The sequence below is a fragment of the Manduca sexta genome, chromosome 4 (assembly GCF_014839805.1).
Source record: "Manduca sexta isolate Smith_Timp_Sample1 chromosome 4, JHU_Msex_v1.0, whole genome shotgun sequence".
Lineage (NCBI taxonomy): Eukaryota > Metazoa > Arthropoda > Insecta > Lepidoptera > Sphingidae > Manduca > Manduca sexta.
In genome coordinates, this window is record NC_051118.1 from 8737623 (window position 1) to 8755894 (window position 18272).

The following is an 18272-nucleotide window of genomic DNA, read 5'->3' on the forward strand; positions in this document are numbered from 1 at the left end:
TCTGTATGGTGTTGCTACTGTTTAAGGTCGTATCGCTAGTAGGCGAACGGCATGCTCGTCTCGTCATTCAGATACAATATACAATAATAATTTAACCCTTCTCTAATCCCATTTCTTTAAAGCCTACTCCAGTTGTGTGAGTTTGTTGTTGTTTGTTTCCTCTAAATATTACCAAATATTAAGAGTGTTAATGATTATTCTGAGTAGCCTAGTTAGTTGTGGAACGGACTGCTGAGACGAATATCCGCAGGTTCAAACCCCAAGGGAACATATCTGTTAATTTTTTAAAATGATGAGTGTATTTTTTGTGTATTATCGCTATCGCTTGCTTTAACGGTGAAGGAAAACAACATGATGAAACCTGCATACGTGAGAAGTTCTTTATAGGAATTTTGAGGGTGTGTGAAGTCTACCAATCCGCACTAGGCCAGCGTGGTGGAAGTCTAATTCCTCCCAGTAGTAGAGGAGGCCCGTGTCCAGTTGTGGGACAGTATGTAATACAGGGCTGATATAAGGATCTAAAAGTCACACGCTTTCGGAACCACAGAAAATATAATCTAAAAACCACAATTAAAACGTTTATCATCAAATCCATTTACCAAACGAGAAAGAGACAGAACCAATTATAATATTAAAAAGAGACAGCACTGTTACGTCATTAGTCTATTTTGTGTGGGCGTGGCGATTCTGTCCCACATGTGGGGTTACGCTATTGATGCACTACGATCGCGAACGATGCTCAATGTCATTTCGCTTTCATCGCGAAACGATTTGCATGTTTTCCTTATGCGAGTTCGCACAAAAATTTCGTTTACTTTAGTTGTTAGCTAGTAAGATGTTTGGAGGTGTGAAATTTCTTTTTTGACTCATAATTTTATACTTTAAAATACCTACGTTATTATGAAAGTCTATCCAAATTTATTCAGCTCTGCAGGAAATTATCAAGAACAAATTCATAATAAAATTTGTTTTCAATTTTATAGCGGATTATCGGACTGCCTTGGTGGCGTAGTTGTACTGCATGCGTGGTACGACAGCGCTCTAAGGTCATGGGTTCGAAACCCGGGTCAGACAAAGTGATATTTAGGTGTTTCTGCTCAGTATCAGCCCGGAGTCTGGAATTTATGCCGGATATGGCGATAAGCTCGTCTATGACATCATAGGACGGAACACACTTGGCGCAAAGCGGGTGCCCTGGTTGCGTCTATGCATATTCCTTCTGGGATAAATCTGATTGCTTATAAGATCAAAAGACTACAGAGCCTTCAGAGGTTTGAGTACTTTCAAGGTCAAAAATCGCTAAACACTTTTTTCATAAATTTGAAAAGCGGCTCCAAAGAGATCGTTACAAATTTTTTCATTCCCTGAATATGACACGTGTAAAATAGCTCTGGAGGAGAGAGCAGGCCTATGCCCAGCAGTGGACAAAGGTATAGGCTGATAATGATATTGATGATGAAAATATCTCTAAGATACTAGATATAAGAACCAGTGGTGAAGCGTCCACACAACTCGATTCCTACCGGCTTCCCTTTTAGATTTATTTACGTTTGTCCTAGTTTTCTGTCTAATTGACCGCGATATTTTAACAATGGCTTTTTTGTAGCCTCGGGTTACTTTTTGAAAAATTTCACCCTTCGCCAGTGAAGGACCCCTTTCTCCATAACATATGACGGTTCTATCACTAAGAAGCCCTCATTTATGTTACTAACTTGTATTGACTTCGTGGCGCGACGTCTTTAGTGAACCGGTTTTATCAGCATTTTATTTGCGTGTTTGACACAGTTATACGAACATTAATTAAATACGTGTGATTTTAATACAATTGTATAGTGTTCATTTGTTTTTAAATTGATATTTAGTTTGAATTGTCTCAATAATCCTGTCATAGTAATAAGAGTGGTAGTAGGATTGTGTATTCAGTATGAGAAACGAAAAAATAAATAATAATAAACCTTTATTTTGGAAAAGTAATACAGGTTTTTTTTTTAAATAATGTTCAAGAATATCTGCATTAGTTAGGTAACTGTGTTGTAGAAAAAAAGAAAGAAAGGAAATGAATTGCAGTTCAACAATAATGTATAATAATAATATCAGCCCTGTATCTGCCCTGTATACTAGCCCTGTATACTGTCCCACTGTTGGGCACGGGCCTCCGCTACTACTGAGAGGGATTAGGTCTTAGTCACCCACGCTAACCTAGTGCGGATTAGCAAATTCACACACCCTCAAAATACTTATAGAGAACTTCCCAATGATCATGGGCATAAGTGATGATTATTCATGGTTAAACACACATTGGTTTAGTGGCCACGTAGTTGATAACCGTGAGTAGGTTCGATTTCTGGCAAGAAAGGGTGCGAACTGCTCAATTTGAAAAAACACATTATATTTACTTTAGTAGCAAGTGCACGATGTGGCGATAATGGGATATATCTAATTAAATATTACGCAAGGAAACCACTATAATCGAAAAGTACTTTGATTATTTGAAATATATTTTAAGAACAAATCACCAATAATTTATCACAAGAAATACGAGTACATACTTCATTAAATAATATACTACTTAATCCCTTTCACATTACTATAAAGTGTAGATACATGTCTAGCACACCCCTCGACAAGGTTTGAGCATAGCATGAACAGATGACATAATTATTTTCGTGTTGATCACTGACACGCTTGTATACGACATGCTACACGGTGACGTAACACGCGTTAATTGTTGAATAACATCGTGCTACATACATACCCTACATTATCGTGCCCTTTATCTGTAATATTATAAGGAAAAGTTTGTTTTGTTTGTAGGAGCTAAGTACTGAACCGATTTTGAAAATTCTTTCACTGATAGGAAGAATATATTTCTTTTTTTATTTGGTCTCCCTATCAAGGGACTTTCATTATCTTTTTTTCTCTTTTCATTTAAATATTTTTATTAGGCTAACTTACTTTTAAATGGTTACTTTTGATCTTAAAAAATATTTATCATGGAAAATCTTTTTACGGCAAAGCTGCGTGCAAAATCTAGTAACTTATTAAGACCTCGTTTTGTAATAGTCAGTTTCAGTACTGGCACTTGTCGTCCTCTACGCTAGGTCCTAGAGAACCCAGGGTTTAGGTTATCACCATAAAAATGTTCGTTCAAGGCACCTGCACGGCTAAGGCAGGCTCTGATCAGATATCTTTCTTACCAGTGGTGAAGGATCCATATAACCCGGTTCTTGTCAGTATTCCTTTCGTAACTTATAAAATCTAATTATCATTGGAACAATTTGCAGACCTCATTTATGTATATTAGTACATATTATGTCAGGTTCCTTTTTAGAAAATGTCATCCTCCGCCACTGTTTCTTAACTCTTATCTATTTAAAATGCTATGTATACCTGGTATACAGGGGCAATCAATGCCAAAGGAACTCTCGCAGTCAACTTGAAGGCGGTGTAAATATAAACGAAAGCAGGTTTATGATAAAAAATATTATAAATGCGAAAGTATAACAAAAAGTTTGCATGTTTTTTATAAGTCAACTCAGATACTGCTGAAATGATTTAGATGGATTTTAAATGATTTTTAAGTAGATGGCGTTGGGGTCGTATTTGTGACGCTATATTTTTTGAGGGATGGCTGATAATGGCTGATGATGATGTCTAGTATTCTATAAAATTAATACTTATTATTATAGTCAGAAAATTTGTGAAGATTTCCCAATTGTAGCTATTGGACATATTGTAAGAGTTCATGTAAGCACCCCAATGACTGCGCCTTGTACCAACCAAAACCCGCGGTGGACTTCGGCGCATACGCAACGGCTCGGAGTTTCTTGTTGCACTAAGATAGCTGCTCGGAACTTTTTTTTAACAGTATCAGTTCGGAGTTTGGAATTTGTGGTCGAAATGATGATAACCCTTTCCATTATGCTTACATGGTGAAAATAGGTGCCCTGGTACACCACTACTATTAGGTATTGATGCGTAGTATTTATGCCTAGAAAATCTCACTCACCATGCAAAACGCAAAAGAGAACTGTCACTTACTTCACTATGCTTTGCTTTAAGCTAGTTGGTATCCACTAAGATCTAATCGACTTATGCAAATGCATAACACTAAGTAATTTAATAATAAAATAATAGGAGACCAGATTGATACAAGAGATAGGATTTTAGATCTTATTTAAAAACTCTTGGCAAAGTTATGAAAGTAAAGAGTATAAACGTCTGATATTGATTTCAGTTTTTTTATAATACTGTATTGCTTCATAGCTGAGTATAACTTCGATGTCATATATTTGATTGTGGGACTCAAACTGCTATCGTTTTCAATTTTCTTAGACTATTTTGTTATTGACGCCACGTTGTCCCTGTAGTGTGGGGCCTAAATATATTAAAAAGTATAAAAAAACCTTGAAGCACATTATTTCATTCATTATAATTATATCTCAAGCATTTACAAATAATTACGGAGAATATTTTTCTTCAAAAAACCATTTCCAAGTAAAATGCCGCCGCATTTTACTAGAAAATACTACGACAATTAAATAAGGTCACACAGTTTACGTACAAAGTACGGAGAGCCATAAAAGTCCCTGCGTGCTGCAGGGTCAACGACCCCCGGTCGGTGCCCAAAAGCGGGTATTGCACTCATGCGCTCGCTGGATAGAGATCACTGCATTTTTATAGTACCGAACGTGTGTAGCTTTCTTTTATTTTATGCGCTCCTGGTACTTGAAGATATGGGTTGTAACTCTTTGGTAGCCTAGTTATTTTTTTATGGAGCCTTGTAAAATGTTATCTAATCCCTTTTATGTTTCCCTGGTGCGTGATAATGGAGGTATCCATATTTGTTAATGATATTCCTGTCATCACGAAAGTGTTTTTCAATGCATTTATTTTTCTTTTGTAAAGGTAAAACACTAATAAAAAATGTACATTCATTAAAATTATTGATAGGAATAGATTTAGGGTCATTTACACGTTCCTACTTTACCTACATTTTATCTGCAGTAATTCATGGTACTTATTATAAATAGGAAAAAATCATACTATACACAAATTTCGAATACAGACTATAAAATATATTAACTACAGGAAACCACACAGATCCTGCGACTTCTGGTTTCCTTATAACCCAACTATAGCGCTATGGTATTCGTCAGTCAAACTCATTTCACATTAGATTGCCATTCACGTAAAAAACACATAAATCATATCCATGCATTTTATGGTGATTTTATCGATTATTTTTTATTCACAATGCGTCGAATGCTATCAAAACTCCTTATCAATACTAGAAAAAAATAGATTACAAAGTTCTAAAAACTATACCAAAGCCGCACGTTAGTTTGCTCAATTTGTATCTTTTTAATATCATTATTTTAGCGATTTTTTTTAGCTACATAAAGAAATAAGTTTCATTGAACACTTCAAACAAAAGGGTATTCAAAACCATAAACACATAGAAAGTTTAAAAGTTAAGATGTATGCACTGTTGTGTTCCGGTTTGAAGGACATTGTAGCCAACGTTACTTGGGCATTGTGGACTAACATCTCATGTCTCAGGGTGACGAGAGCAATAGAGTGCCTTAATATTTTGTATTTCAATGTTCTGAACGAATGTCCGCAGGTTCAAATCCCAAGGGCACACACCTCTGATTGTTCTAAAAAAATATGTGTGTATTCTTTGTGAATTATCGTTTGCTTTAACGGTGAAGGAAAACATCGTGAGGAAACCTGCTTACCTGAGAAATTTTCTATTAGGAATTTTCGAGGGGGTGTGAAGTCTACCAACCCGTACTAGGCCAGCGTGGTGGACTAAGCCCTAATCCCTCTCAGTAGTAGTGGAGGCCCGTGCCCAACAGTGGGACAGTATATAATGCAGGGCTGATATTATTATGTTCCGCATGGTGTTGCTACTGTTTATGGGGGTCGCATTATCAGGCGAGTTACTTGCCCGTCGAATCATTCACTTGCAAAAAAGAAGTAGGAGACAATATTCTATATTGCAATCTTTTATAATCTATTATCAATCAGATACATGTAACACAAAGGCGAACGTAATTTCGCTGTCATCCATATCAATAAACTCATCAGATTGCCAAACCCAAATGTTATCCAAATCTATGCCAATGTGAATAGGTAATAATTAGTTATTGGTATTTCTCACGACCCACTTTCTACTAACATTCAACTTTAACCGTCAAAAATTATTATAAATGACGTAACGGCTTCAGTGGGACATTGGGTCTTGGGGACCATTGCGTAAACGGTTTTCGGCGTTGCATAAACTGTGAAAGTGTGCCGACTTGCTTCCGTGCTTCTTATGTAACCTCTCTCAAGTGTTCTGACACGGTTCTTTGCGGACCATGAATTTTTTATTGCGCTCGTGGTCGATTTTGCGTTGTAGCTTCCTTCACGCGAATGGACCGCTGCGGGTTATGAACGCCTGGTACTCTTGGTGCTGTTATGACGAATTTGCTATGATGCTTTCCTGTTATTTTTTGATCTCCTAGTTGGGAAGCTTTGAAGTTACGCCATGAAATTAAATAAAAATTTGGTAACATAACTGTAATTACCACAGTTCTACTTATTCTGCTCGGTCTTAATATTATGATCTTCATTATGTAAACACGCCATTTAATTAGGAAAATAACCAGTTCGATGTCGCCCAATAAATTCGCCCTCTTACGCAGATTCGAAATTCTTAATGTTATCACTACGGCATTTTAGTAAACCCCTTTTTTACAAACATGTTTAAAAATTATGATTTAGAATAAAAAGAATTGTACACACATTTTTTTTTAATAGGTACCGACTGCACACTAAGCTTAAGTCAACAAAGTTCCAAAATCAAATTTTATTGAGCAGAATTCTAAAAGTGTTCTATTTTCAAAATAAAAATAAAACATATTTTAACGGTTGTTTTTCCTTGTTCGCAGATGGAGTCAAACGAGTGGGGCTAGGAGTGTCTCTCCGTGTGATACAATGTGCATTAACTAACAAAATAGTGAATTCTCTGCATAAGTTTAGTTAGAGAAATTACTTGTGATTTTTACTGTTTACTTTTATATAAAATATACACGGATAGCATAGATATAAAATGTGACGTCAGATTAAAAAATACGAAGACTATATTTTCATAATAAAATGGCGCCCGGGGTATATTCCTAATTTTTTTGTTAGTAAATTTCTTTTTTAAATGCGATATTTTTTCTATATAATAAATACATTTTCATTTGTATATTTTTCTCAATTTTAAACCGCAAAAAACTAGAAAATTTAGGGAGAAATAATATTCTTTTGCTGGTTTTTGGAACATGACCTCGCATTTCGAAAGCAACTCACGATTATTTTCCTGGGTAACTGGTGCCAAACACTTTTTGCTGTATATAAATTAGGAGGATGCAAAAATGAAGATTATGAGGTTTTTTTTTTTTTTTGCATATTCCTTACCTTATATTCTCTTGACTCGATCTTCAGGGGTTTTGGGCTACATTTTTTTAAATATGTATCAGGGCTTCCACTCATATAAAAAATATATAAAAAAATGAATCTTGTCGCTTTGAAAGTATTTTTTAATCTAACGCTAGACCACGTGACATCATGTTACGAGCAAGCCCTGGCCCAAAAAGTGATCTCAAACGCGGCGGCCAGGGTTCGCCCAGCAATCACTGCCATTGTTGTCTCGAAAATGTACCTTATGTCGACACAACAGAATCCAATTAAGGCTGTATCATCGTTTCATTTCAAATCGCTTGTCGAAAAATATATCACTTTTTGTAGAGTCAGTGAATCTTACGTCATTTTCATTACATTTTCAATGACTGAGCAAATATGTAAAGAAGACAATTGTATATATGAGAAGTATCTGTTTATATTTGAAAATATTTTTAAAAATTTTGATAGATAGTTTTTAAATATACCGTTCCACTGAATAGACTCATAAATTTAAAAAAAATATGGAAATTTCGAAAATTGAATATTTTATGACATACACATTTTACAAATAAGAACTGTTTTATAAAAATTTTAAAAATAGAACACTAAAAAAAATATTTTTACATAACTTTTTTACTATTTTAAATAAAGAAGTATTTATCTTTGAAACTAAAGTTCCATAGATTACATTAGGCTGTTTCGATTTACAAAAAAATATAGAAATGAAACAGATTCCTCTCATATATATACTATATGTTCGTATTAAGGTATATAATAGTTAATGTTGTACATAGAGTATATAGGTGTTAATGTAAATTGGTTGTATATAATTTTGGATCAGTAATCGAATGTTTTAGAATTAATTTCTTTTTCATAACTCCTTGAACTCAAGGTATCGTTTTGCGTGAACTCTTGTTATTCTAATCCCTTCCTATGTTATTGTTGCTGTCTCTTTTATTTAATAAAACGAGTAATTGTATATATTTAGAATAACGCTAAGCGACTAGGATATCATCTTGGGTTATTTTTTTGTTGATTTCATAAATTTTTATCCTATTAAAGTACCTTTTTACATTATTTTGTTAGAAATTATTCCCCTACTTACTTATATTAAGATGTTATAAATTAATGAGAAATATAGTTTTTTTCTATTGTTGATAAGTACAATGGGTTTTGTCAATGTTTTTCGCTACTTAATTGTGTTTTTGGTAGCTACGAATGCGGGTTATATTCTGCATAACGATTTTATTTTGAATAAAACAACTAAATATAATAAACGCATAATTTTGTCAACTAAGTATGTATATGTGGGTATTATCTGGTTGACATGTAAAACGGGTCATGAAACTTATAGTTACCACTTTGTTTCCTACATAATTAAGTATGGCGTCTACACTGACTGAGGGTCTATTTATTTTAACGCATAATTTTTTTCCAAAAAAATTATGAGAATGAATGTGTAGAGGTCATAATTCCCACTCCGTCCCGTTGCGTTATTTAATATAAGAACATATAGCCACTGGAAACTATTTTTGATGGAATATTGCGGTACCATATACAATTTTATAGTTAAATATTTCTGATATTGTTCGTTGGAGGCTCATTAGATGTAAAGCACGATGTATAAAAAGATTTTCAAAATGTCAATTAATCACGATTCGAAGAGGCCTTTAGCTTTTTTCGCCGTATTGTTATTTTTTTTTTGTTTTCTTCCTCAACGTCCATATGGTGCTATAAGATCAAATCTTTCTATAATTCTGAGCCAAAGACTTTTATGTTTTTTTCCACATTTTATACGGGCTATCTGCTTTATTTATCACTTATTTAAAAATGGTTTATTTTGTTGTTTTTTTTTCCGTTTTACGAGAGGCAAATTGTGATATATATAAGTGAATAGCCTATATAATACTTTGTTATATATCTTGTATGCTTCAAAAATCGTCTATTTTGTAATATACGAGGCCTTGTGAAATTTTCTCTGACAATAATGTTAGTGGTAAAGTGGTTGAACGAACCGCATAATTTTGATGTTATAGGTGCAATTAAATTTAATATATACATATTTAATATAATAAGTCTTTTTTTGACAACCCTACCTACTATCAAATACATCATATTTTTAGGGGAAGAGTGATATTATTTTTTATTATATAATAAGTATCTAGTACGAGAGATCTAGAAGAATTGATATCGCATATGCATTACAAAAGTCTAGTTGTTTACTCAAAGGATCTCAAGACACTATCCTAGTCTAGTTTATTTAGATTTTCTTCTGCTGTTAGATATTGTCGTAATCAGAACACCTTAACCAGCTTCCTAGCTATACCTGGTTAAGAATGAGAAACATAAATAACTACGAGCAAATGGTATAAAATATTATGTTGAGTGACCTTCTGCCCATGAACTGCTATGATGCTTATTAAAAAAAGAATACAGACTGTTGTAGTATTTTAATTAGAATACTGTAGTTTATACCAGATGTATTGCCACGTGCTCCTCTTCTGGTTTTGTACGATGACAGAATTAGTAATGAAATATTGAATCTCATAATGGTTATTGATAATGTGCTGATGTCGCAAAACTATCATCATCAGCCACATAAAGTCCATTGAAGATAAGCCTCCCTCAAAAACTTCCAGACAGACCTGTCGAAAGCGGCCTGCATCCAGCGTGTTCCTGGGACCTTTATCAAGTCCTCTGTCCACCTTTACAAACATGCTCTTGCCAAAAAAACTCGTAAACATGGGATGATACATCAACTATTACGAGACTTTCCCGCCCCACACCCACCACTACAACTCCTGTAAGGATCAGCAGTGGCACGCCTTTTATCACACCGAGCAGTGAAGCTCGGCGAGTCTCATGGAAAACTAATATGTCATTGTCAACTATTAGTAAAACATTAGTATATTAAGGGGGGTGGCCTGATCATAAATATATTATTGGTGGATGGAAATATAGTGTAGTATTTCATCATCATCAGCCACAGGATGTCCATTGCTACATGGGCTTCCCCCAAAGATTTTCAGATCGACCTATTGTAAGCAGCCCGCATCTAGTGACCTCCTTCGACTTTTATGAGGTCATCTGTCCTCGTGGCCGGACGTCCGACGCTGCACTTGCCAGTTCGTGGTCTCCACTCCAGAACCTTCTAGCCCCGTCGGCCATCAGTTCTGCGAGCTATGTGCTCGCCCACTGCCACTTCAGCTTGCGAATGCGATGGACTATGTCGGGGACTTTCTTTCTTCTATGGGTGTAGTATTTAAATTAGAATAATTTAAAAGTAAATCAGTTGTCAACTGAACCTTGTCATATCACACAACAGAGACGAGCTTGTATAAGCCGATAGAACTGTTTTTCAATAAATGTATCAAGCAAATTTTATTTAAGACAGCAATTCCCAAGAATTGACCCATTAATGTAGTATAATTCATTCAAAACGCTTCTAATTTTATGTATCTTTGCCATGAGGTGATATACTAGACTTAGGAATTTAAACCGATTTTATTTAAAAAAAATACAAACTATTACAAGTGTAATCTTAATCTTTGATGAATTACAAATTATCATTAAATTATTATTACTAGCAGAAATTCAACACTATAATGCAACGACTGTCTCGTCCGAATGCCAACGGCAAAGTAAGTCCGCACTGGCGCAGGCGCTCGCTCGAGCTCTCCCTACTCCCTTCCACAACTACTGTGACGTCACGTAGGCCACGCCTCTTCACAAACTAGTTCGCTCCTTATTCGGCCTCTCCTGACTGCGATGCGCCCTCGCGAGCAATAGAGCTGTGTTGTGAACCTGAACATGCTTGCTGGGGCTCTATGGTCTGGCGTGCGAAGGCTGGTACGTTTGTATCTGCCTCCACATCATGGTGTTCGGTATGCGAATTTCCGTTATCTTGTAATTCGTCATCGTCATCTGAAAACCACATATTTTTGACATTAATTTCACTAAAAGAATAAACACTACCCATCCTATGACGGATAGTAATTCTCATGAGCAGAGCCCTCAGGATACTCAGACGTGCAGAGCTCTCGAGTTACACGTCACACGGCAGAGCCCTCAGGTTGCCAACTATTATGCAGAGCCCTCAGGATACATAATTTATGTAAATCGGTCGTAGAGCTCTCGGGATACGACAACAAATGCCAGAGCCCTCAGGTTGGCCATTGTGCAGAGCCCTCGGGATACACAAAACATACTCAAACTCATTTTGCTACAATCGCCAATCGCAGAGCCCTCGGGATGCGATGACAAATGCCAGAGCCCTCAGGATGGCAAGGACAGAGCCCTCAGGATGTCCAAAAATAATTAAAGTTAACTTACCCTCGAAAAATGTAGCACACACATCGGGAGTCCACTCCCCATGCCACTTCACCATGTACTCGGCAGCGGCTTGCGTAGTTTTACCAAAGGAGCCAGATAATAATTTCAATTCATATCGATCATGTGGCAATACTCTTTTGACCACGTATGGTCCGCGCATACCAGAATCCAATTTGCCCGCAGTTTGATTTGTTTTACGCACAAACACCGTGTCGCCCATACAAAACGAACGCGGGGCCTTTCGCCTTTCGTTTACACGAGCATCTTGCCGAGTGCGATTTTCGTCTAACAGTCTAGAAGCACGTTGTCGAGCGAGCTCGCGTAGCGATTCGCGATTTGGACTTGTGGCATCCAAAGCCACATCGCGCACCAGTGACCGTATGATCGGCGTTGCACAGTCAATGCCAATTAACAAATTTAAAGGCGAACATCGAATCGACTTTTGTACAGTAATGTTCAAGGTGAGCTGTATTTTCCACAAAATATTTGACCATTCTTCGTGTCTGAAATTTGCTTCTACACGAATCATATTTGCTACCGTGCGACAATACCGCTCAACTTGTCCATTGCTTTGATGCATTCCAGGAGTAATGAAATGCATCTCACAGCCCAATTCCTTAACCCAATTAACAAATAATGCACTCTCATACATGCGACCACGATCAGCAATTATAAGTCTAGGTGCACCAAAGAGTGAAAATGAATTTTCAAAAATTTTCTTTAACTCGCTCGCATCTTGTTTGTGCATTGAATATAAAAGGCAATACTTAGTAAATGCGTCTACATTAATAACAACATATTTGAAACCCTTTGAATCTGGAAGTGGCCCTAAAACATCAGTGTGAACTGTATCAAACGGTTTGTTAGGCTTGTTCCATGATTCAATAGGTTGTAGAGGCTGACGCGGTACAGTTTTATGAGAAATACAAACAATACAATGTTGTATATACTTGTGTACAAACTTTCTTAATCCAGGAAACCAAAAATGTTTTAATATTAGTTCAACAACCTTTTCTGCACCAATGTGCTGGTGTTCGTCATGAAACACACGCAACAAACTAAGGCGGTGGCCTTTTGGTATATAGCACAGCAAACGTGGATTTTCTCCAACTACATCCATTTTGTAATAAAGTACATCATTACGATTAACATATCGCGAGGAGTCCACTTCCCCGGCTCCGAGCCTTTGCAACAAATTTTGCACTTCTTCGTCTGCGGCCTGCGCTATCTGAGCCCAGTTTTGAGGTTTACGTATTTCACAAATGTTTACTGGATTTCGACTAAAGTAATCAGCATGAGATAACGCAGCCCCCTTACGATATTCAAGCTCAAAGTCATAATCCTGCAAAAATATCCACCACCGAGCGACTCTCGGCAGTAAATCTTTCTTCCGCTGAGTCAACTTCAGCGCATTACAATCTGTTACAACTTTAAATTTAATTCCAATTAAATAATGTCTAAAATGTTGTAACGCCTTGACGACAGCCAACGTTTCCAACTCATACGAGTGGTAACGAGGTTCAGCACCTTGAGTGACTTTGCTGAAGTAAGCAACAGGTCGTTTAAATTCACCCTTATGCGTTTGGAGTAAAACCGCACCATAACCGTGCGCCGAGGTATCTGTATGCACCTCGGCAGGCAGAAAGGGATCAAAAATAACCAAAATTGGCTCACTAGTCAATCGCTCTATTATATCTTTTCGTACTTTTTCTTGATTCTTGCCCCATATGAACTGGACACCCTTGCGAGTTAAATTGCCAATACATGCAGTCATCTGAGAATACGCGGGGATGTATCGGCGAAAGTAACCTGCCAGACCTAAAAACTGACGTACCTCTTTTACGTTACTTGGTACACGCGAATTTAATAAAGCCTCTACTTTATGCGCGCTCGGCCTTACCTGACCGTTGCTGATTGTTCGCCCTAAGTATTCGACTTCGGTAGCAAGAAACTTACATTTCTTTAAATTAAGAGAGAATCCTGAGTCAGTTAGAGTTATGAGAACTTCTTGGAGGATTTGTAAACCCTCGTCGACGGTAAGACTAGGTATTAGCACATCGTCAATATAGACGCAAACTTTACTAGAGTCTATAAAAGTTCGCAGGGTATTAGATATTATGCGCTGATAAACTATGGGCGCGTTCGCAAGGCCGTAAGGCATCTTGACATACTCGTAGTGTCCTTCCGGAGTAACGAAACCCGTGCGATGAATAGAATCATTATCCATTTTAATTTGGTGAAAACCGGTAGCCATATCAAGGCTAGTGAAATATTTAGCTTGACCCAAACGATCAATGTGATCATCTATTAGAGGTAATGGATAGTGATCTTTCACGGTATTCGCATTTAACGCCCGGAAGTCCACACAAAGTCTATCACTACCATCTTTCTTTTTTAACAAGAAGAACAGGACTGGAAAATTCTGATTCTGATTCTCTTATGACGCCTTTGCTTAACAAATCTTTAATAATCTCTCTTACTCGCAATTTTTCGTCATGGGACATCTTATAAGGTCTATAAACTACTGGGGTTTCTTTATGTAAGCGAATGTGCATGGTACCAGTTGTAACTGTAGTGGAGGCAGTACCAGCAATCAAATAATTCATAAAATTCTCGAGAATTTTCATCAACCGCTCCCTATCCTTGCCAACTAATGGGGTGTTAACTAACAATGATGTATTAGATTCTATTTTCAATACAGTGTTGGTTCTCGTAAGCAGTTGTTTGCCTCGTGTTCGTGTATAGACAACGCCATCTCTGTTCAATACATCAGTGCCTATAATTACTGGTGTATTCATGTATCGATCCATTACAACATGAAAATCGACTTCGAGGGTAATCTCGGAAAACTCAACTGTTAGAGTAGTACAGTACGTAGATTCTATCTCTTGGCTACCTATACCACGCAGTACGCGGAATGATGGTGTCTGTGTACATTGAAAATGTTTTGTAACCGATTCAGATATCAAAGAAATTGTCGATCCGCTATGAATTAAGATATCAACAGGCACACCCTGAATTACTGCGGTCGCAATATCGTTTTGCTTATACATATTAGAGGTCTCACGACAAAAATTAACGCCTGACTTACCGCGTGATTCGGAACGTTGTTTAGCAAAACAATCATCCACTTTATGGCCAATTTTCTTACAAAATGAACAAGGTTCACGCTTCAACATTGAATTATTGGCACTATTTCTAGATAGATTACTTGTTGAGGCCTCTGGTCGTACTCGTTTTGTACATAAATTCTGCTTATGACCAAAATTACCGCAAGAAAAACATCTCGGTTTTATACTACAATGCTCGCGCTTTCGTATGTTTAATTGAGACTCATTTTTGCGAATCATACCGCGTGGTCGGTCGCCCAATGGTATAGTAGGTTGTATAGATTTTGTATATATCGATAAGAAATTTACTATGTCATCCGGCGGTAGGTGAGAATTTGTAGCAACCGCACGAATGTGAGGATCTGTTATTCCGCGGATGACAATTGCCGAAATCAACTCGTCGCTTAACCCATGGATTATGCGCAAACGTAACAAAGAACGCCGGGCATACTCGGCATAGGTAGAATAATTATCAGAATCTGTTTTCATTACATCAAATAAAATATTCGCAAAATCTAAACGACGGGGACACAAAGCTTTAAACTCTCGTTTAAAATTGGACCAACTACGATCATTACTAGCCCATTCGTGAAGCCAAAGACGTGCATCACCTTTTAAGCACATACCAATACGCGATAAGCACTCGCGATCGTCCCACTTATTTAATAAACGCATATGATCAACATCACGACACCATACATCAAAATCATGTAAAGACGGGTCGAAATTTGGTATGAAAATATGGTTTGATCTTACCGGCATTGCGTTAAATGCGTTTACCAACTTATCGGCTACTTCACTAATAACCGTCTCCGTCGCGCGGCGGTGATCGTCGTTCGGTACGTCTGAACTTGCCGCACAGGAAGCGCCGCTGGAAGGCACAGGAAGCGCCGCTGGAAGGCACAGCCAGCGCGCCCATTGGTTCACTCAACAGCGTCGGCGGCACCGGCACAGTAACGGGTTCGGGCACCGGCACAGTAACAGTATCGGGCACCAACATGTGCCGCTCGGTCGATGGACCCGCTACCTCATTGTTAGTGCTCACGCGCCGATCTTCCAAAGCGTTCAAGCGATTCACGATTGCTTGAAGCTGTTGTTCCAAGGCAGGAATAGGTGGTCGATTTTGCCTGCAGCTTCTTCGTTTTGATTTATCCGCCATTGTCACAAAAAGTATGCACTGATAGTTAAAGTCTAAAAGAATTCTAAGAGTGAGCAACGAATCCCACTTCTGAACTTAGGAATTTAAACCGATTTTATTTAAAAAAAATACAAACTATTACAAGTGTAATCTTAATCTTTGATGAATTACAAATTATCATTAAATTATTATTACTAGCAGAAATTCAACACTATAATGCAACGACTGTCTCGTCCGAATGCCAACGGCAAAGTAAGTCCGCACTGGCGCAGGCGCTCGCTCGAGCTCTCCCTACTCCCTTCCACAACTACTGTGACGTCACGTAGGCCACGCCTCTTCACAAACTAGTTCGCTCCTTATTCTAGTATAATATCAGCCATGAGTTATACATATAATTCTGGCTGTCCTAATTCTGGCGACCTCAGACCTCTTCTACTACTGAGAGGGTTTAGGTCTTAGTTCACCAAGCTGGTCGGATTCGAGTTGGCAGAATTCACATACCCTCGAAATTCTTACAACAATTTTCCTTCACTGTTAAAGCAAGCGATAATTCACAAAGAATACACACATAACTTTAGAATAGTCAGGTGCGCCCTTGGGTTTTGAACCTGCGGACATTCGCCTCGCTAGTCGGTTCCACTTCGAACTAGGCTATCGCTGCAGATGCTTGCAGTAATTGCAAGTAAACATAAAGACGCCGATACTCTTGGCTGGACAGTTCCGTATTCACCCAGGTCATGAATTAGTCTAGGATACCTATAAATAAACCTAGAGAAAGATCAGGTGTAGAATATGTCAAGGTGATCCCCGATACAATGCGGGGTATTTCAGAGCGAGCTGCCCTGCCAATAAATGTGAATGGTATGGCAAACGTTTGGGCAAATGTTGGGCGTCAGCAGATCAATAGTCTATTGTTAAAATTGATAGATGTAGTGGAGTAGTTGAAGGGTTTTACATGCTGAGGATACTGGTTGATTTCAGGTCTGATGATATAAACTATGCTTTTTATCAGACTAGAACGGTCCCCTATAAATGGTAACAGAACTACCCATTGACGTAACTACACCGCAAAGACCTGTAGAAAATTAATGGAATGGGCATCCTCAACATCTATATAGATTTTTTTCAGGCGACAGCTTTTTTATGTCCCAAAACCAAAAAAATAATGTAAATTTCATAAGTTCGGGCCTCTGCATCCGTTGCACATGGCAGTATACACATCAATCTACTGGTTCCACCCATCATTAAATAGGATCTAACATACCTAAACAAATATGGGTCTGTACAGCTCTGCCTAGGCCTGAAAAGGGAAGGTGTGATGCTACCTACGAACATGAAGACAGTGCTAATTGTAAAGGAGAAATACACGTAGGTACGTTTATAAACATTTACTCATGATATTTTCCTGGTCATTGACAACACGGGCCTAGTGAGAAGACTGAAGAGGACAAACCCCTTCGAGTTAGTGTAGTGAATAGCGCAACATAGTGAAGCGAGTGCTATTTAAAAAGAACACTCGAAAAATGTGTCTTCCTCTTAATAGAGACATTAAGAAAAGTGTTATTGGACATATTCTTAGTCATAGTGTAATTATAAGTTTAGGTTAAATTTAAATAACTTAGTAGTTTTAAGGCTATATTGTTGTCGGTATATCATAAAAAATGATGTTTTCCTTTATACGGGTTTCAGGCAGAAAACAAAGCTAGACTCAGCTACATTCGCAATGCCAAGATATTCTTCATGCTTATGTAGACAGCAAGCTATATGATACGTGTAATTTTCCGAGCTTCAAGCCTTCATTGTCTTAGCATACTTCACCGCCTCCAAAGTTATTCCTAGTAAGGAATTATCACTCCACAACAATATCAAACATTTAGAATCATTTATAAATCAACAAGTTTTTGCTCGTGGCTATTCCGGCGTGCAAGAGTTTTCTGTGATAAAAGTCCCGATATATTGTCCAGGGATAAAAACCCTATATCCTTTACCAGGGTCTCAATCTCCATACCAAATTTCATCGATACCGTTGAGTAGGTTTTGCGTTTATCGCGTTCAGAATGGTAGACAGATGCGGAGGGGGACCAACAGTAATCATTATATTTCAGTTAATTTACATGAATCGTAATGTACTATTAACGTAAACCTTCCTCAAGAATTGCACTATCTTTTACTTTTTAGTAATAACCGTTCAAAAATCCATTTAGTAGATTTTGAGAAAATCGATCACATACAGACAGCTTTTGGGGACTTTGTTT

General features: G+C 37.5%; 2 protein-coding genes across 2 annotated transcripts in view; one reads left to right on the plus strand and one right to left on the minus strand.

The window, feature by feature from the left end:
- LOC115443195 (CCAAT/enhancer-binding protein) overlaps positions 1–7446 on the plus strand; it is a 30252-nt gene extending 22806 nt beyond the window's left edge. Inside the window, exon 2 of the mRNA XM_030168508.2 lies at positions 6939–7446. The gene's annotated coding sequence lies outside the window, so the exon portion shown is untranslated. The remainder of the gene's footprint in view (positions 1–6938) is intronic.
- Positions 7447–10949: 3503 nt separating this feature from the next.
- Positions 10950–12860, minus strand: LOC119190343. Its single transcript, XM_037442120.1, has 2 exons — positions 11770–12860; positions 10950–11361 (listed from the first exon to the last, which is right to left on the minus strand). Exons 1-2 carry the CDS (start codon positions 12515–12517, stop codon positions 11183–11185), a joined length of 927 nt encoding a protein of 308 aa, XP_037298017.1. The 5' UTR covers positions 12518–12860; the 3' UTR covers positions 10950–11182.
- Positions 12861–18272: the final 5412 nt, after the last annotated feature.

Bases quoted from the DNA above. Each gene is read 5' to 3' on its own strand.
- LOC119190343 (XM_037442120.1), bottom strand. From the start codon at position 12,517: ATGCACAAACAAGATGCGAGCGAGTTAAAGAAAATTTTTGAAAATTCA. The intron at 11,362-11,769 runs GTAAGTTAACTT...TGTGGTTTTCAG, and splicing joins GTGTGCTACATTTTTCGAGG to ATGACGATGACGAATTACAA.